This window comes from Idiotropiscis lumnitzeri, chromosome 7 (genome assembly GCF_059441095.1).
Source record: "Idiotropiscis lumnitzeri isolate Australia: NSW breed Sydney's pygmy pipehorse chromosome 7, RoL_Ilum_1.0, whole genome shotgun sequence".
Classification (NCBI taxonomy): Eukaryota; Metazoa; Chordata; class Actinopteri; order Syngnathiformes; family Syngnathidae; genus Idiotropiscis; species Idiotropiscis lumnitzeri.
Genome location: NC_142397.1, coordinates 8,852,903 through 8,879,336, shown reverse-complemented (window position 1 = coordinate 8,879,336; position 26,434 = coordinate 8,852,903). Strand labels below are relative to the sequence as shown.

The following is a 26,434-nucleotide window of genomic DNA, read 5'->3' as shown; positions in this document are numbered from 1 at the left end:
AATGAGCACATTCCGACTTAATGTCAACATTCTTGCATTGTATTTGATGCACAAGTGTCAAACCGCGGTCCTCAAGGGCCACACTATCCCAACTTCATGTTTTAGATGTTTCCCTGCTCTAACACACCAGATTCAAATGATGAACTCACCAGAAAGCTCTGCGGGAGCCTGATAACAATCCTGGTCATTTGAATGTAAAATCTAAAACATGCAGGCGAGCGGCCCTCGAACACCGGAATTTGACACCTATGATTTGATGGGAACGTTGCCCCTCCCAACATGGCCGCCAAGTAGACACGTCGGTAAACCGGGCGCCTATCATTCTCTAGATGTGGAATAGACGGGGGACTGTTTGTATCGTATTCACTGGATGACTTATTCATTTTAAATGCAATTTACAAAGAAGAGTGTGCGATATCATCTGGGCTGCTGCTTACTAATGAGCGCTATCGCGCTAGCTAGCACACACATTCAGTATGTAACTATTTTATTATCCCGTCAAGAAGCACTCACAGAGTATATTTAAACACCGTATTACCATTATCACCTGCTCACATTTGTCACCGAGAACATAAACATAAAAAACTATTTTCAGGGGCTGACGTCACGTCTAAGCGATTAAAAAAATGATTATCGTGTATACGCGTATGCGTGTCCTGTGAAAAGGTTATCAACTTTTTTTGTATTTCACTAGTTAAATTATAAAGAAACACTGGGCTTGTGAAAAGGTTTGAAAAGCTTTGTGAATGTAGCAAACCTAATTTCCTCCAAATGATGTTTTATTAGTTTATTTCCTTCATTCCTTATTTTCTCCATACCTGTGCTTACCATGGAAACGCTGCTTGCGCTCACGTGACGCACTCAGAACGTGGCTTCCAGTGCTTGTGACGCAATGACGCACAGCTTTGTCACGATCTTTTTTTTTTTTTTTTTTTTGTCACCGTTACCTGTGACGCCTGGCACTGATTATATTCGGGGCAATACCAGAAATCAAAGGCTTCTCGAAGGTTCCTCATCTCTGCTGCGTATGTCCAAAATGTAAGTGATAAAGCTGCAAATCATTATGTCCGGAATTCTTTTCAAAATTATATTTAATGTTTTCAAACCTGCAGCATTTTTTCCCATGTAGTACCTTTTGCTCCAATTTCCCTTTTCACGTAGACTGTGGTTGTATATGTTATATCGTGCACGTGTGTTGTGTTCAGTAGTTGAGTAAGAAAAAAAGTCATCCCCACCTCGCGGTGGTTGCAAACGCGCGCGCGCGCGCGCCCGCGACTCGTACAGGCTCCAGACCTCCACTGCGGCGGCGGCGCGCTTGCAGCTCCTCGAAATATAACAGCAGCGGTCAAACTACGGTGCTTCTAAGGTTGGACGATATCTCAAGGTTTCTTTTGTCAAAAAGCTGATTTGTGCTCGCGTATTGTCGTTTATTAAGACTTAAACGTCGAACATGCCGGTCAGTTTTGTGCAGGGAGAACTGTTTGTGTCTTTTAAACGTTTTTTAGGCGCAATTGTGATCATACTTTACTGCTTACCAAACTTTGAGAATAATATCCTGTATTTTAGCACTTTTTTTATTAGACATTTTTTTAATCACCTCTGTTATCGCTGTTGAAACTAAAACTTAACTGGTGCGTGTACACTTCTAGAGATGACGCAAATATTCACGCTTCTGAAGTAGAAGTACAGACACTTGTGCAGAACAAAACAATTGTCCTTCGATTTAAGTAAAAGTACTGCCTCAATTAACTAAAAGACACATTCAGAAATGTATTCGAGAATAAAAGTACATCAAGAATAGTGCACTATATACAATATACAATACAGCATTTGCATTTGCCACTTAACGTCCAAATTGCACCTGTAATGTCTCTTTGGTCGTTTATGCTTGAAACCTTTTTGTCGCTCTACTCATGATATAAATGTCTAGCAAATTTCATGTTGTTGTGAAGATGACTGGGAGTTGATTTTTTTTCTTTTAACCTGAATTGGCACAACTGAATCAATTTCACTGCGAAATTGCATTTTTAAAACAAAATGTCAGACTTCCTGTGTCTTTTCAGACATGGCTTCTTGAGATTTTTTGCAAGTCTGCTCATCATATATATGTTTCCCAAATTTCATGTTGCTAAGTGAATCTCTTTGGAGGGGAAATTTTTATTCTCATCCACCTGCGCACAGCTGATTAAGTTGTGTCTATTCGAGCATGGCTTCTTCTGAATTTTTTTGTGTGGGTCTGCTCAGCTCATGTTAGACTTTTCTACCAATTTTCGTGTTGCTGCGTAAAGCGGGCTTCAGGAGCTGCATTTTCAAAGCAAAACTCCCAGGCGGCACTTCAAAGAGCCATCAAACTTGAAAGGAATAATTGTGGGTCTAGACATGCATACCAAATTTTATGTTGCTCGGTGAAACATTTGGTCAGGTTCGGACCTTGTGTTGATTTGCTAGTTTTCTGTTTTAAGGTGAGTCACAACATTTTGCCACAATGCTTTGTTGACAAAAACTCAAATGGTTTTATCCCATCCATTCATTATCTAAGCCGCTAGGCCTAGGAAAGATCAATTGAGTTATTAATTGAGTTAGTTTGCAGCAGTTACTGTTTTTTCTCATCAAAGCCTGTCTGCCTGTGAAGATGTTGGACTGAAATATACCAGGCACTACAATACGGACGGAGTGAGTCATTCAGATAAATTATATTACAGATGATTTGCAATTGGTCAACTGGGGAAATAACAAGCTCAATGCAAGGTCCACTACAATTGATAAAATAGTAGTACATACAAGTACAAATAAATTAGGCTACAGGTGAGAATAGGACTCTGCATAATACGCGTGAGTAGGAATGGGTATCGTAAAAAATGTAACAATACTACTACAACTCTTAACGCACTTTTATGCTATTTTTATTGGTGTTTTTGTTCAGAATGGGCAAAATAAAAAAAAATAGAATTAAGTGTTTAAAAAAAAAAAAAAAAGCTTAGAGCATATTATCTCAGTATTGTAATCGTGATTTACAGAGGTTAAATTGACATTTCACATCAAATTTTGTTCTGATGGATTGCTTTCATTTACTTGTTCAAGGTTCTGACAACATGATGGATGACGAATCTTTGAGTAGCACGTTGAGATTTACCTTAAGTATCCACAATCTTATTCTCACCCCCTTTGCTCTCTTTGTGGCTGTCCATGAATGCTATACCTTGACAAACGCAACATGTTTTTGTGGTTCAATTGAAAAAAAAAATAAAAATAGCATCCGGCATTTTGCTTACAGATGCTCAAAACATGATAAATTGCAGCGCAGTCCCTTGCTGTCATGTGCAAAAAAGTTTCCAAATTGAATTTTTACACAGAGCCCCACTTGGAGCAGATTATTTCTTTCACACTTTCATCTCCTCAGTGGGTTTATTACTTTTAACATGAGTGTTAGTTTTGTGTGCCTCTGATCATTGGCACGCCTTTTGGAACAAATAAATCCGGCCTCCGCATGTTCATTATTTGTTGGGGGATTACCAAAATCCAACTTTAAGTCTGTTAAGGGATTATTTTTTAATTACAGTGACTTAATGTTCGTCTCACACAGTATAGCTGCATGAAGTAACAGCAATGTGTGGACGCATGCACGCACACACACTCAAACAGAGGACCATTGTATCGTGGGTCCTGTCTCCTCCGGCTGGTGTTCACACAATCGAACAGATTTAGGTTTTGACCTCCTCCTGTTGAACCATATTCATTGCAAATTGACCTTTAAAAAAAAAAAAGATTTTCCCAATTGTATACAAAATGTTATATTTAAATAAATATAGAATATTTGGTACAGAAGAAACATGTACCATGTGAAGTTTACATAAATAAAGAAATCAGTTTTAATTCTCTGTAAGTCACTGTGACCCACCGCTGGTGAGCTCTTTTTAGGACAGACCCATGGGCTTCTCATGTGGCACTTGGGGCTAACTAGTACCTGCTGGCACCATTCTTTCAGGGCAATGCATAGAGCAAAAAGGCATCCGTGTTAGCAGTGTCTCTCCTGCTTTTAGTCCTTTACTGCTCGCCGAGGAGGAGGGAAAAATGGTGACAATTAACATCAGCTAGGTGACTTGTTTCCAAAACTTTGCAAGCAGCCAATGATATTGTGCCCTGCTTCGAAATCTCTTCAAAAAAGAGAAGCTCTCATTCCCAGTCATAGCCAGCATTGGGGGTTAACTCATTCACTACCAGCCGAGTAAAAAAAAAAAAAAACATGGATCTTTGACGTATTTAGCCGTCAATGGTAGTAAATGAGTTAATGAAACCGTGACTGAAGACCACAGCAAATCGTCAAACCTGTAATTGGCCCATACCTAAATGACACATCAGTTCCATGTGACATCTTGGAAGCCGTCTTGCCGCAATAACGAAAAACAAACTTGCCAATTAGGAATTTGAAGTAAATGGATTGCAGGCTTCAAGGAAGGGTTCGGTCATTTTAAGTTACTTTCTCTTCCAATACTTTTGCTTACTTGAAAAGTAGGTGGCTTCAAATAAAAGTTTTGTTTTTAACCCTTCTAAACGTACATAGCATGAAATATAAGATGTAATTCACAAATGTTGTGTGTGATTAATATTTTCATTGGTCTTTCGTTTACTGTACAACAAAAACAAAAGAATTGACCGTGTCGTTCCAATACTTTCAGTGGGGACTGTTCGCGTTTAAGTACGGAACGTGAAATTTGCTTTAGTTTAGTGATCTCACTAAGATAAGTCAACTTCATCTTGCCTCCCTGTTCTTTTTACCTTTTCTGACCTAAGTCATTTTCTCATGTCTTTTCTGTCCTCTTCCTCCTGAGGGGATATTCTTTGCAGACCTCATTGAGTTTTATCACATGTTCGTCACCATTTTTTATTTCTTTTAACGACTCCTGCTGCTTGGTCTCCTCTCCTCCCTCTCTCCCAGTAGCACCAATAATTGTGACAGCGCATGTGATGTCACAGTTGCCACAGCAACAATGACGCAACTTTGATCAGGACGCATAAAAAGTCTCAAGGACCCATACTGGAAATTGAACAGGAAGTCTGACAATTTGGTGTGACGCAACCATTCTAGTGTCAATTTGGTCTCATATGCAAATCCAGAAAATAAGTCCATAATACTCGTTTCATAGATCATCATGAAATTGGGTGCACATGTTTTGACAGGATGCACCAAAAAATCTTTTGGACCCGTGCCCCAATTTGAACAGGAAGTCAGCCATTTTGGTTTGTTCTAGAGTCAATTTGGACATTTTTGCGAATTTGAAAAATGAGTCACTGAAAATCTAAAACACATTTTTTAAATTGATAATAAATTTGGAACACGAGATTGAGGCGAACTATAGTAAACATGTTTATCAGAACGGGGTGCACAAAAAGTGACAAGTCAGCTATTTTGTTTTGCAGTGTTAAAGCAACATTTTCAAGTCTTGCTATTTTAGTTAGAAGCAGCCATTCTTAAATTCTTGGGAAATTCTCGTCAGGATTCTCCGTTAAGAAAATGATGCTTATTTTTTCCAAGTAGAGATCGTGAGGAGGACAAGATTCCGTTCCGTCGCGTCCCCTCATTGTCATCCTGCGATGCTGGCCTGCGGTTGAGGGTGGCCTGCGACCTGTCTGAAGCTGGGGAAGCTAAAGGTGGTGCGGCGGCAGCTGCTGCAAAGGTAGCCCGTTGTCAAACTCGTCTGCTTCGGTCTACTCGTTACCGAGCCTTGTTGACGTCAATTCCTCTTGCAGGTATGAACACCAGCCGTTTGTCTCCTGCATCGCTGGCTTGTTCGGTTGCCAATGGAGACGATACCAAAGATCGCGAGTACAGTCGGGAGAGTGCTGCTGCAGCAAGGTACACACAGACACACACACCCCCACACATCTCACACACACACACTCACTTTCACTTAGACTCACACATTCTCTAAATCAATTCTGCTCATGTTGTCTGTTTATAGTGGGAATTAAACACACCAGTCTCTTTAAAAAAATCACTTTGATATGGAAATTAAGCATGATTTTTTTTTTTATCAATTTCATAACTTTGTATTCAACCACCAAAACTCAACCTTTAATAAAAAGTAAAATAACATTGAGAATAATAGCAATGAGGATAAGAATAAGAAAGAATAAGAAACTCAATAATTGCTGCAGTGCACATGTAGGCCTCTTAGGGGCGGTGTGGTGCCATTCATGTAGGGAGTAGAAGAGTAGAAGGGGAACATTGCGATCAAGCGTTTCAACTTGAATTCATTTTTCACGTATTCTTTGCGTATTGTTATATTACCTGTCAATGTGTTGCTACAGCGAAGGAATGTCCCGTAATTTGTACAAATTTTCTAATAGCCTGTCAATGGGAGTTTATCTCGACTGCTCTCATTAACAAGATACCTTGATTTATATATCACAATTCATACAGGCAATTCAATGTGCTTCACACACGCAAAGCATCTTAGAAACAACAGCTTATGACTTGCAACACTTCTTGTGATAGGTTTTTGAATACTACAGTTGAAGCATTACAAAAATTATAATTCCTTGATGTTTAGGGGTGCACATTTAAGCTATGTTCAATTAGCGGTAGCATTGGAGGAATGTATCTGAAAGTTTTAGAAAGAATTCCGTATTCAAAGCAGTGATTGAGCTACTCTTTGTATCAAAACTTAAGTTATGTGCATCGCATGTGTTACAGGTGGAGTGCGGCAGTTTTGTCCTCCTTATTATCACTTTCTTTACAAGTTTAGTATTCCTCTATTTTTGGATCCAAGCTCAAAATGACTATGATGACTTTGACTGGTGGGTCCTCAGATCACCACACACACATGCACACGCGCAAACACACACCATGCATACACACGCACACTTGTCCTTCAGGAGAGATTGATTTTTCTTTCCTACCATACATTGTTAGGTTCAGCTTTGGCATTTTGGGTTTCTGGTTCCCTTGGTCGCTGGTTTTGCTGGTGGTGGCTGCTGCTCTCTTCACGTACATTGCACTCCTATTGGTATGCATGATGCATTACAGTGAACGAACATGATTCATGGGGTATTTAATTCCGTAGATATATCACAAAATTCTAGCAAAGGACTTAAACCGGTGCGGATCTTACAGCATCAATCCGATGCATCTAACATGTACGCAGTCATGAACGCATGCTACAGAAATATCTTTTCAGGGGTTGAATTATTCACGTGAGGCTCGGCAATAGTCTTAGCTAGCATACAAAGATAAATACGGTAGCACAAGTTGACAATGACATCAGAAACCAAACATGCTTACAAGTAGGGCTGCAGCTGTCGAATATTTTGGTATTTGGATATCTTCGTGAAAATTCTATCAACTAATCGGGTATTCGGACCAAAGAATATAAATAAAAATACATATATTTATTTGGTGTCGTTCAAGATACATAGTACCAAAAAAAACCCCCACATTTTATTGACACACAATAATGAAAAATGTTACGTGGGCCGAAAAAACATGAAAAAAAAAAATGAAACCGCGTACATGAGGGGGTACAACTAACTTAGTGTCTTGAGGCGTTAGCATAAAAATATCTTAACCTTTGTCTCATTTTTTAAAATACTTTTATTTAGAAATAAATAGTAATTGACAATGATGTAATAAAAAATATTTATATAAGCTTCTTTATTTCAACATGATTCAGTCAATCTAATTTTAGTGGAATTATCGTTTATCAGTTATATTGATTTGAAAAAACGTTAACTGCAGATGCAAAAGTTTATTAATTTTTTTAGTTTAATTCAAAAGTATTCTAATTTTTAAATTATTTATAAATAATTTTGTTTAAATTTTTAAAAAATTCAAATTTTTAAAGTGTTTATTTATTACTAATTTTGTGAGAATGGTTTAACCCATGTCTAATAATATTGACAAATGTCACTTAGGTGTTGGCTGTGTGTCTTCTGTCTGAGAGCCAACGCTTGTACCTTCATTGGAGCCACAAGGTAGATGATCAGCACTTTGTCCACTTGTCCCAAAAAAAAAAAAACTTTTTCTTCGGTATTTTTTTTAATTACTCAGCCGATTAATTGGTTATCAGAATTTTATTCTCTTAAATATCTGACTCAACATCAGCCTAAAAAAAATTCAATAACATTCAAGCCCTAATTAATGGCATTTCAATTGATTTATGGTGGAAACTTCAGGTTATAAGTCAAGGTAGCACTGTACCTAAGTGTAGTTTTGTGGCTTGCTTGTGTCAGACTGGCATCATGATGACTTTGGCCTTCTACCTGCTTGCGGGGGCCGTCCTGTCCAACTTGTGGAGCAGTGAATGGACCACACTTGTGCTTTCACTTCAGGTTGGCAAGAATAATAAAAAAAAAAAAAAAAACATGACATGACTTTCTTGTCCCTCATCTGTGGCTAATTTTGCTATCCTGATGTTTTGTCAGGTGACGGGGCCCGTGCTCCATGTGGCAGCCGTCCTAATCATGTCCATCATATCCTGGCCCGTTGCCTTACACTTCTTTTGCATGAAAAAGAGAGGTAGGCCACCTGACTGGACTGTGATATGATATTATTTATCACTGTCAATATTATCTAATTAAATACTTTGAAATACAGACAAAAGTCAGTTTAATGCTAACATACTATGCAGTGACACAACGTGGCACTTCACTGACATCGTGCTATTCTAAATTTGGACTTGAGGTTTCTACTTTTTTTTTTTTTTACCGGCTTGGAAATGTTCATACAGTATGTTTGAAATGTTCTTGCGGGTAAAAGTCACACTGAAAATTCTTGTTTACATTGTAAAATTGAAACAAAAAGACTTCTCCAGCAGTGCGTCAGGTGGCCGTTCTGGTCCTTTACCTGTCCGTGCTGTTCGCTCTTTACCTGGTCCCGCTGGGAATGTACTCGCCATGCATTAGAGACGCGGGGACGTTGGGAGCTGCTCCGACGCTCATCGGACACAGAGGGGCACCCATGGTGAGACACTTGAATCAAATCGCGAGTGAGGGCCTCACTGAGGCGTGTCCGCGTACGAAGAGCCTGGAGGCTGATTCTTGTGGTTCTTTGGGTGTCAGCTAGCTCCGGAGAACACGCTCATGTCCTTTGAGAAGGCGGTGGAAGCTGGAGGAGACGGACTGGAAACCGATGTCACCATCAGGTACTACTGTGTGTGTGTGTGTGTGTGTGTGTGCGGGCGTGAGATTGCGTGAGAGAGAGAGCGACTGGTCCTGTATAACAGCGCGTGGCATTCTTTGTGTGTATTTTTGTGTACGTGAGTGTGTGTTTTTCAGCATGTGTAATTGTGTAAAGAGAGCATAAGAGTGTCTGCGTGTGTGAAAGTGAATGTGTGAGAAGTGAGACCGAAACAGCATGTGAGTTCTTTTAGCATGTGAGTTTTGGAGTGAGAGTGTGTGAGGGTTAGCGTTAGAGCGTGTGTGTGTGTGTGTGATGAGTGTTTTTGGAGCGAGATTAGAAGTGTGTGTGAGAGTGAGTGTGTGTTGATGAGTGGTTGTGTGTGTAACGCGTGTAGGATTCAGGTCAAAATTGGGCGGTTTCTGTGGGACTGAGAGAGAGAGAGACTGGGTGTGTGAGAGAAAGCGAGTTCATGTTGATTTTCGTGTGTGTGTTTTTCCTCTTTGATGCTGAACGCGGCATAATTTGGGTCAAGCTGTGTTCTCTCTCACTGCTAAAATCAACGTGGAAGTTAGGCGATCGAGCGGATGAGGTGTGCCCTGATGCTCGTGTGCACTAATCATCTTAGCACCACGGCTAATCCGGTTAGCCCTCTGCACTCCCACACACCAACAACTCCTGGCAGGTTAGCGCGCAGCATCACGGCCGGAAAACAGAAACTGGATTAGTGGCACACCAGGAGCCTCAGGGTTCATTTTTCAGTGGCGAGTGCCTCATCTTAATTTTGTGAGTTCGTTAACTCATTCACGACCAGCCCAGTAAAAAAATGGCTCTTTGACGTATTTAGCCGTCAATGGTATTGAATGAGTTAAAGGCACGGATCCAACACACACATAACAATAAGATGATTTCCTTCCGCGGGCATCGTGGGTGTCGGCCCCGCGGTGCGCCAGCTGGCCCCTTTGGTGACCCTAGACGACCTCGAGCCTTTCATCTGCACCCCGTGTTTCATTCGAATGTCTGCCCTATCAACATTTTTTTGCGGGAGTTGGTTTGGATTAACAGCGTTTGAATTAATTGCGGGGTTCTGCTCAGTTTAGCGAAAACTTGTTGCGAATTGATGCCATTAAAGGATCGCAAATGTCTAAATTCCTCAATTCACTGCAACATAGTTGGTACCAAGACAACACAAGATGGTGGCCAATCACTACTTTTGTCTAAATGACAATCCTCATTTCAGATCATAATAGTTCCTTGGCACCAAAATAACAAAGCACTACTTTTGTCTGATTGAAGCGCCCCAATTACTTGGTACCAAAAATGCAGTCAAGCACTACTTTTGACACTGTGAATGTGAGAATGATGATGAAAGCATTATTGTGGCATCTGCTCTCTCTAGCTATGACGGCGTTCCCTTCCTGATGCACGACTCCACCCTGAAGAGAACCACCAACGTCGCGGATGTTTTCCCAAACAGAACACACCTGGAAGCCTCCATGTTCACCTGGGCTGAGCTGCAGCAGCTGAACGCTGGCGAATGGTTCTTATCTGTAAGAGAAACACACTTGTATGGCCTTAAATAAAAAAAAAATAAATAAAAAAATTCGCACCAAAATCTTTTGAAGAATTTTTAGTCCACGACCTTCGCTTAGAGAAAAAGCAAATGACAAGGACAAGATTCAAAATAAGTTTTCCACTTATCCCAAACAATTGTGTATGTGCCATGGCTTAAAAAAAAGTTTGGCAACACATTTCCGAACAATCCCATCTCTTTGTTGTTTGCTCCAGAGAGACCCGTTTGGCAGCGTGTCTTCTTTGAGCGAGGCAGACCGTGAGCAGGTGAAGAACCAATCAGTTCCCTCGCTGGCCAACTTCCTGGATATGTCGTCGCGCAGCGGCCAACGTGTTCTCTTTGACCTGTGGAGGCCGCCTTCTGGTCATCCTTACGAAAACTCATACACCAACGTCACCCTGCAAGTGGTGTTGGACCATATCAACTCTTCTCAGGTCAGCGTCCAGTCGGAAATAGCGTTAGCTAGATAGCATTAGCGTTAGCTAGATAGCATAGTTGCTTAAGTCACGATTTGGTGTTTTGGGGAAAAAATTTAAAAAATCATTCCGATTTTCCGTATTTTATATTTTATTTTCCACTGCCTGCATATTTTTCATCTAGTATTCAAAGCAAATATTTTCCTTTTGTTATGTTTTCCATGAGTGTATTTTTCATGTTTTATTTGTAGGTGCTATGGCTGCCATCTGAGGACAGGGATCTGGTACAGGCTGCTGCCCCTGAGCTGCAGCAGACTTCAGGAGAACTTTACTCCATTGAGACGCTGAAGAAAGACCACATCACCACTCTCAATCTGCACTACGGCAGGATGTCGCAACAACAAATCAGGTACACACTGGCAAAGCTGCATTGGTGGGGAAGCTTGCCGGGATCTCTCTGAATACGAGGTTTGTGTGTCTCTTTACGTGTCCGCAGCAAGTACAGCTCGATGAATATCAGCACCAACTTGTTTGTGATAAGCCAGCCGTGGCTCTACACGCTGGCGTGGTGTGCTGGTGCACAGTCGGTCACCACCAACTCCATACACATCCTGGCCAATGTCCACAAGCCCCTTATTCTCATGGTGTGTTAACACTTCACTTGCATTCACTTCATTCAGTTTAATTCACAATATGAGAAGAAATTAAGACCAGGCCGAGGAAAAGGCATTTGATTTAATCTGACAATGTTATCTATTTTGAAATTTGCAAATAAGATAATTTTTTTTTTAAATAAATTATTTTTTTCTGTTGTAAAGTTATTCAAATACCGAGGAACAAAGTAATGTAAAATGTTCTGTCATTAAGAGAACAAAAAAGAAGTTATTACACTAATCGGCCGAATATTCAGTTATTGGAATTTTATCCTGCCAAATTGGGTCCGCATCTGCCGAAAAAAAATGCAAATCGGTCAAGCCTGATTTTGTATTTATTTATTTATTTTTTTGTCGAAACATGCCAAGAAACATCGTCGGTGTCCTGTAAAAACATACACGTTAATTAGATGTCTAATGCAGAAACTCCATTCACATAAGAATAAAAAATCTGGAAAAAAATGGACATTAGTGTTTTTCACCGGAGAGCGGCAATATACAAATTAGAGGAAATACCAAAAAATAGGGAAACAATTGAAAAATAGATACCAAAAAAAAAACAGAAAGAAATGTTCCTGCTAAATTATATTACACCATATAGAAAGTGCTTTGTTACAGCTCCAGCTGTTGTGAAATGCGTTATATAAATAAAGTTCCCTTGTATTGTATTGCAAATGCACAATTGTAAGACAAAAAGTATGCAAACAAAATTACTAAGATTATTAGGGGATAGTAATTTTAAAATACTAGATAAAAATATGGTATGAAAGTCCTTTTGTAAACAGGTCGCGCTATATGTAAAAAAATGTCAATTTAAAAAACAAAAAGGTACGAAAATTTCACTAATATTAAATGAATCCCAAAATATTTTTAAAAAATGCCAACATATAAAAAATCATTTCCTGCTCAATTTAATCGAGTTAAGATGCTCTTAGTGTCAGTGTAAAGGTAAGATTCACTTGGATGTTTTATATTTATTTTTATATTTGTTGTCTTTTTCCAGACTCCTGAGGAGTATAACATGATATGGATTCTGACTGATGCTGTTTCTGCAGTTTTCATCATCTCCATTTTCATTTTCCATTGGTGCGTACATACACATGCAAAACGTTGCTCATTCTTAGATGTTGCGGCTGCGTGAGGTTGAGTCATCCAAGACTGAGGAAAATGGATTGTCATTGCCTGTGTATATGTTGATATCATAAAGTATATGCACGGAGCACATTTCTAGTGTTTGTAGCTTGTCCAGTTTAAAGAGGGAACCATTTCATCTAACGTCTGCTAAATATCTTACTACATGTAGCATTTTCGTTAAGTCACAAATTATAATACAGTGGTGCCTTGATAAGTGTGGATATAAGTCACCTGACTTTGGACGTTTTTGAAATACCAGTCGTCGTTCCGATTTAAAAAAAAAAAAAAAAATTAATTTGACTTGTGAGCGTAAATTATGCATCGTGGCAGTAAACGCTTTAAGCTGTTAATTGCCACTCATGTTGTCAAGTTTGCTGTCAAACTAAATCAAATAAATTTCAGTGTCATTTACTCATAAAAAAAAACAAAAAACATTGCAAAATATCTTTTGTGTTTTGGAGGCGGCTCGAACTGATTAATATCATGTCCTGAAATGATTTGAGCTACACGCTTTTGATAATACAGGTGGCGAGAGAGAGGTCTGCACTTCCTGTCTGGCAGTCGTCAGCCTCATGAGAACGGACCATACAGCAAATTTAGGACGGGTATGACAACGTTGATCATTCTGTCTTTGCGGCGAGGCAATTTTCTTTTTTTCTTTTTTGTAGTTGCATGTTCACCCCCCCCCCCCCCCACCCCCATGTACAACGCTTAAACTAACAACATGGCTTTTTTTTTTCCATATGGCAAGCAAGGAGCCAAGTGGAAGGCAATCAAGCTAAATATTTTTGTTTAGCAGCAATTTAGCCACAATTTTGAACATTTTTTGCAAATGTTGGAGAAAGTATACAATAATGTAATGAGTTTTTTGTTGTCATTTTACAATATGAGCTGAGCGCGTCAGTACTGTAAATATTGTGTTTCTAAGCAAAGGGGGGGGGGAATCAATTCGAATTGGAACGCACATTTCCATGAAAAAAATGGGAGAATCCAACTTTTTTTGTGATCATACGCTCATGTGTCTCAATGTGTTTGTATTTTTTTTTTTTTGTATACGTTGTGTGTTAGACCCCTTCGAGGTCATCTGCATGTGCTGGAGTCTTTTTGTCTCCGACTCCCTCGCTGGATCCCTCATCTCCCTCCCTTTGGTTTTCGACCCGCCGCACCATTCATGAGCCCTCGCATGTCCAAATCCTGTATGAACCTTTGTAACTCAAATTCTGCTGTACAAAAGCAGTCGTGAACATTTCACGTTCACTGTCAAACCGCCAATCACTTTACCGATCATTTCATGAGAATTCACTAATCATTTAAATAAATGAAAAATGATTTTGATCATGTAAATGCCAGACCAAGGAACGGTACCATACTTTGCCCACCCTTGCTCTAGACATTCACATGACAGAAAAAGCGCTTTGACTGTCGATTTGTAATTTGGCCCAAATAATGATTTTATTTTATTTTTTTTGGGCGCATGTTCAAATTTTTTTTTTGCACTGTATATAACCTGAACGTCTACATGAATAACTTCAATTCTTGATATTTAAATTTTCCCGATGGAATATATCTATCATTGACTTGGCTGTACTTCTGATGACGCCCTATTTCAACTTTTTCAGAACTGAGCGACGTCTGGTCCATCTCCAGTGTCAACGTTGTACCGGAGCATCATTGTGGACCCACGTCGCCGGCATACCCCCATCTGCCCACCATCACTGAGGAGTAAAAACATGCGAGCGCTCGGTTGCCAGTGGATCCACAAAGTATTCACACCGCCTTTCAGTTTACAACAGCCTTATTCCAATACAGAATCAATTCTGGAACAAAAAAAAATCACAAACAGTGAACCTCCCCGTTTATTAAGTGGAAAACATTCCGCCTCAGCATTTAGAACCGTAGACTTGAGACCAGGCCGCACAGATGAAAACAAAAACAACTTGCTGTTGATGTACGTCAAGATGCTAATCGTCTCAGTCGCATTACGCTCATGTTCCAAACTATCTTGCTATCAAAGTCAAAGATAATGGAGAGGCTAACGGTAATGTGAATAAATGTTACTATTACTTTTTATTACGTTAGCTGCTACTTTTACACACAAGGCGCAGCAACACATAAAAACAGCAAACAACAAGAAAATTCAACACTGTCAATTAGTTGCAATTTGGATTAAGGCTGTAATCTAAAATGAAAGGGGAAGCGCTGTCAATACTTTGGAATTCAAACCACAAGCACACTCATTTTTTAGATGTTTTCCAGTGAAGACAAAGAGAAAAAAAAAAAAACAAGATGGCGGGAAGAAAAGCAGATTTATGGACATTTTGAGAGCGACTTGCACTCCTGAACTCATTGATTGCACATTTTTGTCCAACGTTTGTATTCCCCATCGGATGACGAATCTCCATTTTCCAGAGAGTGGACGGGATGGACTCTGATAGACAAGATGGCACTCTGGACCTATTTGTTAATTTTTTTTTACGTGCATATACCAACTGCTTTAGACCAAAACTTAAACTGCTGTCTTAAATGTGTTCTTTTAGTGTGATATAATGGGACACTGCGCGATGGACTGACAAAGTGAATGTACCACAGGAGTCTCCACAAGGTAGCTCTTAGTTCCTACTGACCTACGTGAATGTACTCAATGTAGGCCATGTTTGTTACAGAAATGCTTTATTTTGTGCCAAATTAGTTAAACCGCTGTCATTTTCTGGTTTGTGTTGGCCCAACTGAAATTAACAGACTTCCATGAGGCGTTTAGGAAGCTGCTGTGAAACAAACGCCTCCTGGAAGCCCACAACATGGAAATAAACACGATAGGCCAAAGTTCAATTTCTAATACTGTTTCATACCTTCAGTTGTTTTTTTTCCTTCAAAATGGTGGTGTGAGCTTTTACCCTCAATAGAATTTCCCCAATGTCGCCACTCCTTCAGTAAACAAGAGCTAGCGGCAATGTTCAACCTTCAGTCTCAACATGAGGAAAAACGTGTTGCTTCAAAATCGTGTTTTTAACGAAATCCCCCAAAACCGTATGAGCCCCTCCAATCCAAAACAAGGGAAAACATTCCAAGGCATTCCTCGGACTAATCCAGTCATGTAACTATTTGTCACCAACCAATCGATTTCCCACAAGCTGCCACCATGCTTTACATTTGACAGATGGGCGATTCATAGTTGCTTGGGTTCAAAAGACGGAGTCACACTCATGAGGCATTTTAGGGGCCTCAAATTTTTCTCGGGCTGCTATGGGATTCACTTCCACATGACCTTTATTGACCTTTCATAGAAGTCGGCGTAATGCCTCAATAGTGTCAGACCCCGAAACGCTTTTGGCAGTTACTCCTGTTCCATGAAGCGTTTAGGGAAAGAGTCCTTAACTCATTCAATACCATTGACGGCTAAATACGTCATTTTTTTGTTTACTCAGCTGGTAGTGAATGAGTTAACATGGCGTTTTAGGTGCCTTTCATCGGTGACAGATGAGTTTTGTGGTTCTCGGCTTCACGTGACAGTGAAACCAAGTGTGAATAGAATTTTAAATGAGAGACAGTGACAATCTAATTCTGTTCTATTTTATTGTATCGTATGCCATTAGGATTGTCACATTTTCTATTAGATGACAGGAAGTATAGCAACAGCTCAAAAAAAGGTACTCTCAATGTGTTTGTAATCTTATTTTGAGCAAGACATTAAACGTGCTGTGCTCATCTTTTGTGGTGGTGAGTGGAATAGCGCATGAATGGATTCTCGAAATATTCTTACCATGTCAACTGTCAAACAAAAATAGAAAACATTGGGGGGTGTTGGGAGGACATTTTCCAATTATTTGTGGCTCGTATTTGCAAAAGTACAAATGTAATGAGATCTGAAGACGACTGCAAAGAAAAACGGTAAACTCAAGGTCATAATGAATAATATTACTGTACATGGCAAGATAAAATACCCGGATAACATAATTATCAACATCAAGTACATGGTCTGAACTTACTTTTGTGAGTGCAAGTAATATTTTACACAGGTCAATTTCTATTAAAATCTTTTGCACAGAAAAACAATTTAGCAAAAGAAATTTGGCACAGTGAAAGTTTGTTATAATTAAGGTCACAAGATATTAACAAACATCTGCGAGCTGACGCTTGAGCTTGCATGCTAAAATGCAAAAATGAGAATGTTAATGCAGCAAAAAAAATTATTGTGTAAGCACTAAACAGCTCTTTGTTTAAATTGTGCTAAAATGAATTTAGCACATGAAAAAATGTGCCAGCTACTACTTAAGATAACAAAGATGCTACGACCCTAAAATGTAAGCATGTTAATAACACCCCAAAAAGCATACATTACTTATTTTAATTTACTCAACTAAATGAATTAGTATTGCTAGACCCACACTTTTATTTTTTACCTAAAAAGAACCATGCTAACTAGTAAACTCATTTATTCTATTGATAAAGTATTTTCTGATCACATTTGCTGCTACTTACTAGGCAGAATTCTTGCCTAGAAGTCAATTAGAAAATATTGAATATACTATATTGACAAAAGTAAGTTAGCTCCTCGTTGCTATGGAGAATTTCCTGCCTTTAAATTGTTTTTGTTTTTTTTTAAAGTACAACTTAAAGTATTGCCAGGTGACATGCCATGTTTTTGTCTTGTAATTCGTGCAGAATTTATGCAAACAGCAAATTACCAAATGTACTTCCTGCTCACATTTGCTACTATTTGCTATGGAAAATGAGTGCCTACAGGCTCAGTAGGCATTATTATTATAGTTTAGTCTGTATTCAAAAGTATTTATGGTCATGACATGCTTGCTCGATTGCATGAAATGCCTCTTGTTAGTAGGCAGAATTTGTGTCTGTAAAATAGCAAAATATAAATGGACAAAAATGTATTTACAAAGTATATCATTGTGACATGTTTCCTCTTTGTCGTTAAGAAGAATTCACGTTCATCAGCCAAAAAAATATTTATTTGACCAGTTAACACGTCTCACAAAGTGCGGTTTCATAATCCCCACACTTAAAGGAATTAGCCAGCCGAGATGGCCCATTTTTCACTAACAAGCTTAGTTTATTTATTTTTTTGATCAGGAAACTAAAATTTGTTATTTTTGTTTTTATCTATTCGTTTTGGAGAGATTGTGCAATATGTGACGACTTGAAAAATGCCTCCTTTTAATGAGGAATGTGGCCACGCCCCCCTCTGCTCTCACCATGTCTCATTGGGAGTCAACATTGTCATAAGTGAACTTGTGCAGAACGCTTTACTTTGACAGGTGGAGGTGGACAAGAGTGCATTTGCAGTTTGGTGGCAATCGGTCGCCGTTTTAGACAACAGAACTGACAATGCGAGCAATATTACAACCCTCGCCTCCCTGGTGTGACCGGAAAAAAAAAACACAGGGAGTGCCAATTTGTCGCAAATCTCATTACCAAAAAAAATAAAAACCTAAATCACTAAGGAGTCTTTAGGGGGGTGGAATTTAGTACCGATGTAGTTTTTACATGTAAACCTATGATACGAGTGCCAATGTTAAGCTCATCTGAGTGTCTCTTTAAGTATTTTCTTTTCAGAGGTAATCGTCCTCGCTGGATGGCTCATCCTCATCACTGTAACGCTTGTCGTAGTTGCTGGGACCTTCGCCGGGGTCATTGTCGCTTTCGCTTCCGACCGAACTCTCCCCGGGGAGCTTCCAGGGTTCCGAGTTAACAGAAGGTCGGTGACTCATCCACCACAACTGGTGGCCAAAGGTCCGCCCCCAGCTGCAGTGCTGGCCAATGGGGCGCAGCAGGCGAGCGAGCTCGGCCGCCTCCTGCCAATAAGACGTTCACTTGGTGTGAGTGCGCTCAGAACGCTGCTTGTTCATGGCGGTCAACATCTGGCTGATGTATGACGTCAGCAGGTCATCCATCTTGTAGCCCTGTGAGCAAAGCGGATGACAAATGATTAATTAGGGCTTTAATTTTCTTAGTGAGTTGTTTGCAGACACATAGTATGGACAGAGTGAAAATAAAGTTGTTTTTTTCGAGTCAAGAATTGTTGCTAGGCAGAAAAAAATGCAAATGGGAAGGTATTTATTGTTGCTAGGCAGAATTTGTGCGTATAAGCTCGTACATATGACAACATTTTAAAAGTATTTCCTGTGTTTAATCGTTGTTGATAGGCTGAATTTCTGTCCAGAACCACAGTCAGAAACGAAATTGAAAATTCTCAAAATTGCCCATTGATCACATGACACATTTGCTCTTGTTGCTAGGCAGAATTTGTGCCAATAGGCTGTGTAAAAAAAAAAAGAAATGCTAAAAAAGTCATTCCTGGTCATGTGATTTTTTGCACTTTGTTTCTAGGCAGAATTGGAGCCTTTAAGCCTGCTTAAAAAATATTTGACACTATGTAGACCCCCTTTCATTAATTGATTTAATTTTCTCCGTATGAAATACTTTGTGGCCCACCAGAGAGGTCTCGCAGAGGAGTTTGCTTCCCCTCACGAGATTTCCGATGGTGATGTGGAAGTATGTGTTCCCGCTGCTCCAGTTGGAGATCTTGGTGAAGGGATGAGTGACCAGAACATCCTACCGGGACAGAATAATGACATCATCAGTCACATGGTGGCGTTAAGCTCCCTATTAAGAGCCAACCTCCTATTCTGTAAATTCCTGCTTTACTCCCCTAAATTCCTGTTAATTCCCATGGAAAATTCCCCAAATTTTACAACCCTGTTAATTTCACGTTTATTTGATCAAACAAACCAACCTTGTTCTTTGGATCTATGAGACTGACTCCATGTTTGTTGATGGCAATCAGGAGGATCTCCGGGTAGTTGGGTTCTGTGGTTTGCTGAAGACAAAATCATGATCAGTCTGTCCATAAAGCAGCGTTGGGTTCAAAAGAGAGAACGTGACCCAAGCAGGTGCTTCCCATTTTTACCTTGACTTCAAAGAAGGCGGAGCCAAATGTTGGCCATTTGTAGATGATTTTAAGAAACATCAACTTGGCTTCTTCTCTGGATTTACCGGCTTGCTTGTTAAAGAAGGCCACCACAGACTGTCTCACACACACACATACAAACACACACACTGTTTTCCAATAACCATAACTTGAATTGAATTAAAAAAAAAAATTGTTTCCTGGTTTACCCTTTTCCAGTCATCCGGGGACATTTGGCGGATGATATCCTGAGGGACCAGCTCACGCAGCATCTTGGGAATGGTCGGAAAGTGGGACTTGTCGTCCTCGAACTTGACGCGGTAGATGAGCGCCGCCAGCTGGAAGACTTCGTCTCGCGAACATTTGTGGTAGCCGCGTAGGTATTTGGGCAGCTCCTAGTTCAAGGTGTTATCGTAATATGGAACACGTTCTGTTTCTTAAATCGTCTTCTGCCAAGCAGGACTCACCTGGTAGTAGTGGAAGATGGAGTCGGCAAAAGGGTCCTTCCCTGGAACGGTGCTGGTCCACAATTTCTTCATGAAGAACACTTGATAGGTCAGAGAGGGAACAGCTCCTACAGGGTAAAGAAAACATTTGATTTTGTTGTGTTGTGGCGAGTGCTTAGACTTTGATGTTTCTGGCCGCACAAAACGCCTAAAGGTCTACCGTCTAATTACAGTTTGTGTCTTTATAAATGTCTAATGTCACTTCATCGTTGTCCGTCTGTAAATCATAAGTTTCAAATGTGTTTGCGAATGCCAGTAGATTCATACCGTCTTTTACTGGTCGTGATTTCTTGATCCAATCCGTCAAATGTCGGACAAAGTCAAAGAAGAAGTCTCCCTCTGGAACACTTATCACCTGAAACACCAACATTCAGCGAAATTAGTCTCTCAGAGACACAAAATGAAGCTTTGAAGATTCTGTTTTGATGAGAAATGATAAAGCACCTTGTCTGAGATCTTGACAAAGAGGCTGAAGCCTTCTGAGGATTTGAGTAGCAGTCTGGTGGAAATGTTTTGACAGAAGTCCTTGGCTTTGGTGCTGGACTCCACCTCAAAGGCCTCCACAATTCATTTATGAAGTTAGCGTCTGTTAGCACGATTTCTATTCCTAACATTGTTTTCTCGACATTTGTGTGTGTGTGTGTGTGTGGGGGTGTGTCTGTGTGTGTGTGTGTGTGTGCGTCTGTGTGTGTGTGTGCGTGCATGTCACACCTCGTCCGTGTCATCAGGGAAGTAAACTTTGTGGAAAATCTGCGTGGTCTTGTGCTGGATAGCTTCCACTTCCACCAGATGAGGAGGGTACTTCCTTGACCCATTTCTGTTACCATGGCAACCGCCAGCACACAAACAAGTTTTGGTCCGCGTTGAAGATATTTTTAGACTTTAAAGTCTCATTATGTCTACACATGGGTTGAGGCAGGCAAGTAATGCTCACTCTGTTTTTTAATTTTGGCGTTTACATTATAAAGAGATAAAAATGTGTTTTATTTTTAGTTATTGCATTATATAATTTACTACCTTGAATAATTTGTAATTGTATTTATTGTACGTGAGAAAAGGTGTTTCCTTCTTCTGCAATAAATATTTTAAATGTATTTTTTTTGTTTTATTACTTAATTGTATTTACTGTAAATAATACATTTGTAATAATACATTTTTAAATATTTGTTCAATAGTTAAAATATAATATATATAATAATAACATATATAATATATGTAAATAATGAACAAAAAATTTAAAATAAATAACTTTACATATGCATTAAATGTTTTTGTTTTCTTTTGTAATTTTAAGTAGTAAAATAAAACTATTTGTAAAATAGACTTTTTTTTAAAATATATACGTTTCACATATTTGATATTTGATTGTATTTTTTTACATACACATTTAAACTTTTTTTTTAACTTTATTTACAACTGCGACGGTTCAGCTTTTAATTTTTTCATAGATCTATTATGGCACTTTAGCCCAAAAATTTGCTTGACCCATGTCTTGATTTCTAATTGCGCTTACCGTAAAGCTTTGTGCAGCCTGTGCATGCAGTCGGCCGAGAGCGGGTGTTGCCTCTTGGACTGCAGGAAGCGCTGGATGTGCGGCAACAGCACATTGCTGGGAGGAAAAAGGCCAGTGCACAGCCACAGAAGCTCCCAGCCTTTCTCCTCGCTGTACCTGCCCGCACAAACATACGCAAATCAGTACCATTTCGCATTCTTAATGTCCCAAAGGCGAACATGGGCGATTTAATTTTTGTTGTGTTGATTGACAATCTCTGTCATTTTAAAAGTTATCTGTTAACCGAGTCAAGATGCGGCCCTGAAGGAAAGCCGGTGTAGGAGGTCCACTTCAACCTACACTACGTTTATGTATAAGGCGAGTACGCACTTGACGTGGTTGTCTGTTAGTTGCTTGATGATCTGGCAGAAAATCTCGTCCTTCAGGGGTTCAGCCTTCAGTGCGCCCTCGAAGATCTGGTCCGTCAACTCGTTGACTGAGCGAGTGCGCTTAGACGGGTAGTCGCCCATGTACTTCATCACAGGTAGGACACACGCTAAGGAACATGCTGCTTTTGATTGATACAGTTAAAAACATAAAAACATAGCAACAAGCTGGCAATGATGTTGTAATAACATAGTAAAACATTCTCATAACAGTACCATGTTAATAACTTGATAATAGCAATTTAATATTATAATTTAACATAATAATGTATCTTAATGTGAAATAACATTGTAACAAGCTACTAATATGGCAATAACTTGGTAACAACACGATTCTTACATGGAATAACAACATGTAATATATGTAATAACAGTAAAGATATTGTAACATAACATTATAACATTGTGACAACATAGTAATCCTATAGTTACAACATGGCAACATGCAACGAGACAATAATGTAACATAATGGGAACAACATATTTATATTACTAACAGTAATTAAATAAAAAAAAAACTTGGAAGTAACAGTAGTGCCATTGTAATAAGAATAATTTACTCACATATTAAGAAGATAAAAGTAACATTGGAAGTAGATGGTAGAAACATTGGCACAAGATGGGCAAGGATATCAACAAAGGTCATGCATGCTTCCTGAGCAAGCTCCTCGTGGTGGACCACCTTCTTGAGCAGTGGCTGTTTGAGAGGCTCCCTGGTGCAGCTCCACAATTTGTCTTTGCCACGATTCTTGGTGACCATCACTCTGCTCAGAGTGTGTTTGGGGGGAGGCCTGTACCAAGAACATTGATTGAATTACTTTTCTTAAGCGTTTGCGCTGTTGGGTTTTAAGACAGGGTTAGGGTTTCAAATTAGTGTTCAAGCCTTAGTTTGGGTTTGCGTGCGGTGTACCTAAAGTAGTCATAGGAGAACTCCTCCAGTGTGTAAGGTTTGACAGTGTCTTCACTGTCAGGCAAAACAAGTTGTGAGACTCTTATTGACTGCTGTCTCTGATCCGGCGTCATGGTAACCAGCGCCTGATAAGTTAGATGGCATAGCCATCATCAATAGCAACAACAGCAAGTCATCTTCTGCCTGATTTGTAACTTCCAGTTTTTTTTTTTTTTATCTCACCACAATCTCCTGTTGCGGCCGCGTCATGGTGGGCAGGACGTAGACCGAGTCTGCCGGAAAGTCTCCTCTCTGATTAATCCTCTCATTGACGCCGTGCGCCCAGCCTGAATTGAGAACCTGCTCACCGGTGTCCTGGTCTAGCAGGATCAGGTCTCCCTTTTGGAAACTCAGGAATGTGGATGGTTCATCATCTGACAAAGAGAGGACAAATTGTGACTTCCTTCAGGAGTTCTAGAAAACATCCCCAAGTCTGGTGAGAGCCTACTCTGGTTGGGACTGTCCTGTAGTGCCACCACGAACTTGGACCTGTTCCTCAGACCTTCCAGAAAGGTCACTACCAGGTCACGTATGTCCTCGGCATTGTTGGAGGTGAAGGTATACTCTTCTCCTTTGATGGTCGCCAACGTGAAGCTCTGACTCTGCAACTTTCCGCCCCTCAAAGAACAATAAATTTATCGCTAGTTACTTATCCACATGAGATTTTATGACCCTTGATGCTCAGGACCTCAGGAAGCACCTGGCACCTGGCTTCCAACCTGTCTTGGTGTCTATATCGATGGTCTTTTGGCATTCAATCCTCTGATTCCAGGTAAAGTCCTTAAAGACTTAAGGGACCGTCACCCCAACAAAAAGTCAAAATATGTAACCAGCACTCAGACCTCAAAAGGTACTACAGTTCCCGGCATGCCTCATTTGCTACTAGACAACAGACTGATTTCTTGGAAGGAGAGTTATTGAATTACCTTCTCAGCATTCAACCTTTTCATTTCCAAACAAAGTTCTTACACCGTTGAGGGACTGTTGGCCCAAAGGTTCCCAGTTCAAATGTTGTAAATTAATGCCCAATACTGAAACTGGAAGAGGGACTACATTTCCCCGCATGTCTCACCTGCTGCTGGAAACAGCAGTGATTTCAGGGAAGGAGAGTTCTAGCAGGACCTGCTCCTGCTCGTCCACAAAGTAAACGCCGGTCCAATTGACGGCGACAATGAGGTCATTTTTGGGTAGACTTGGACCTGTAAGGAGAGAAAAAAACAAATCATTAGGTAATGTCCAGCTCAAAACTGGGTGAGACTGCTGATTGAGTCTCACCGGACAATTTGAAAGCTTCATAGAATCGAGAAAAGAGCAGAGGCCACTTGTGGCGAGCAAAATCCACCACTTCCTCTTTCACTTTCTGGGGATCAAACCTCTTCTGGGTGTAGATGCCCTGAACAACAAAGATCAGAGAATTGAGTTCCTTGGCTCATGAAAATAACCACGTGCACTTATGAGGCACACCTTTTTGTGTGCCGCCATGATGAAGTGAGCCCACTTCTCCACTGTCTTGGATGTGCTGATATCTCTGTCGGGGATGTAGGACGGGATGAGGCTTAGCAGACGCTCCAGCAGGACCTCTGAGCCATAGTCCACATAGTACTGCTGGGACGCCAGTTCTGCTAGGTCGTCCTTTGTCAAGGGAAGAGGAGAATTCTTGACTCAAGGTGAGAGTTAAGAAGAGAAGGAACATGTCTTAAGAAGAAAGAATCATGCCACAGAAGGAGCGTGTCTACAGAAGAAAAAATGTAGTATGCCAACAAACAATGAGTAGAAGCATTTGTAGAGGAAATGGAGCAGCATGTCTACTGAAGAGAAGGGGCAGTTCCAAGGAAGGGAATAAAGATCACATCCGTTGAAGAAGAGAAGGAGTATTTCTACAAAATAGAAGCGCTCACCCGGTCACAGCGGTACTCTCCAAATTTTACGCCCCTGACGGTTTGCTGGTAGATGAGGTTGGTGGCAACTGTGTCGTCCGAAGCGCAGTGCCACGGTGTGAAGATCTCCTTCCTGAAGAACAGCCTCCAGGGAGCATTCCTCTCCTGGGCTCCCTGCTCCTTGGCGTACTGCTCGCACTGCGACACAGCGTCCATTACATGGTCATTCCCACTGCCCAAAGAGGACACCTGCGCAACACCATCAAATCAGATCAGAGTGATGAAAAGCTCTTCTACCAAGGAGAGATAATAAGATAGTGTGTTCATATCATGGAACCTTATCAAAGAGGGCGATGTAGAGCGAGAAGCCGAATCGGTCGTTCAGGCTGATCTTGTCTGACAGTGTGTTGCAGAGCTCCTTGGCGGTGGTTGCTGAGTCTGTCAGCAGTGTTTTGGTGGTTCCATCCATGAACGTCACCGGCAGCATGATGGGTTTCTTGGACTTGGTTGCCTGGATATTAATTTAGTAACTGTTATTTAAATTAAAAATGTTTAAAATCACCAATATTGATGATTATTGTTACATTTCAAGATAAAGCTAAAATAACCTCTTCAGGTGAACTCAATTTGACTTTCTGTAAACTTTTGACCGAACTTGCCCCACTGCTCAGTGTTTTTTTTGCACAAATTGCTGTTCTTTAACGAGGAGTTAGAAGAAATCACAACAGGTGCTTCCATGAAACCACCGATCCATGAATGAACCAATAAATTTCCTGGTTCAGTTAGAATTGGTGTTTGAAACCAAATTTTTGTACACATGCATTCAAAGGTTTACAAAAGCTAAAGTTAAGTTTGCTTATTATGATGGATTATAATCTTATCCTGCATTGCAAACCAAAACCAAATATCCCCAAATTTTTTGGTGAGTGGTGTTGGTGTGTATACCTGTAGCTCCAGCCAGGATGGCGGCTGTGTTCTGGTGCCATTAACGAAAGTCCTTCGAAGTCGTTCCTCGCAGTATGGAGCATAACCCGGCGGCCCGCTGCTGATGTAGTTCCTCAGGTACTGCAGGTGAATGCGCAACAACACCATACTGTCATGTGACTGCGGACAAGTATTATCAGTACATGGATCAAACAGTCATTGGCTTGACCTTGAGGAACTTGTCTGATGGCGCGAAGCAGCCAACACACAAACTGACGAGAATCCAGCCTCGAGCGTGCGAACTCTTGGATGGGTTCTGACTCAGCTGTTTGCAGATCTGACAGTAGATCTCATCCCTAAAACAGACACAATGGATTGTTGCCACACCTCCTGTGAAAACTATGTCCATTCATCAACTTCTGTA

At 40.3% G+C, this 26,434-nt stretch overlaps 2 protein-coding genes across 6 annotated transcripts in view; one reads left to right on the top strand and one right to left on the bottom strand.

Annotated features, from left to right (window-relative positions):
• The first annotated feature begins 208 nt into the window (after positions 1-208).
• gdpd4a (glycerophosphodiester phosphodiesterase domain containing 4a) lies at positions 209-16,598 on the top strand. Its single transcript, XM_088301057.1, has 17 exons — positions 209-302; positions 5,612-5,675; positions 5,749-5,854; positions 6,695-6,798; positions 6,914-7,007; positions 7,912-7,971; positions 8,230-8,328; positions 8,422-8,515; positions 8,814-8,959; positions 9,058-9,140; positions 10,515-10,665; positions 10,904-11,122; positions 11,356-11,513; positions 11,601-11,748; positions 12,761-12,843; positions 13,417-13,496; positions 14,511-16,598. The coding sequence occupies exons 1-17, from the start codon at positions 209-211 to the stop codon at positions 14,615-14,617; spliced, it is 1,890 nt and encodes a 629-aa protein (XP_088157183.1). The 3' UTR covers positions 14,618-16,598.
• myo7aa (myosin VIIAa) overlaps positions 16,457-26,434 on the bottom strand; it is a 26,036-nt gene continuing 16,058 nt past the window's right edge. For all 5 annotated transcript variants that reach the window (XM_088299909.1, XM_088299910.1, XM_088299911.1 and 2 more), the window contains 22 exons: positions 26,240-26,366; positions 26,032-26,151; positions 25,424-25,597; positions 25,108-25,335; positions 24,674-24,841; positions 24,485-24,602; positions 24,282-24,408; positions 23,658-23,827; positions 23,393-23,583; positions 23,171-23,295; positions 22,894-23,051; positions 22,205-22,358; positions 21,836-21,991; positions 21,034-21,139; positions 20,767-20,880; positions 20,590-20,677; positions 20,284-20,390; positions 20,026-20,211; positions 19,817-19,933; positions 19,643-19,726; positions 19,342-19,461; positions 16,457-18,809 (listed from right to left, as the gene is read on the bottom strand). In XM_088299909.1, the coding sequence (XP_088156035.1) occupies positions 18,717-18,809; positions 19,342-19,461; positions 19,643-19,726; positions 19,817-19,933; positions 20,026-20,211; positions 20,284-20,390; positions 20,590-20,677; positions 20,767-20,880; positions 21,034-21,139; positions 21,836-21,991; positions 22,205-22,358; positions 22,894-23,051; positions 23,171-23,295; positions 23,393-23,583; positions 23,658-23,827; positions 24,282-24,408; positions 24,485-24,602; positions 24,674-24,841; positions 25,108-25,335; positions 25,424-25,597; positions 26,032-26,151; positions 26,240-26,366 (3,031 nt within the window). In that variant the 3' untranslated portion in view covers positions 16,457-18,716. The remainder of the gene's footprint in view (positions 18,810-19,341; positions 19,462-19,642; positions 19,727-19,816; positions 19,934-20,025; positions 20,212-20,283; positions 20,391-20,589; positions 20,678-20,766; positions 20,881-21,033; positions 21,140-21,835; positions 21,992-22,204; positions 22,359-22,893; positions 23,052-23,170; positions 23,296-23,392; positions 23,584-23,657; positions 23,828-24,281; positions 24,409-24,484; positions 24,603-24,673; positions 24,842-25,107; positions 25,336-25,423; positions 25,598-26,031; positions 26,152-26,239; positions 26,367-26,434) is intronic.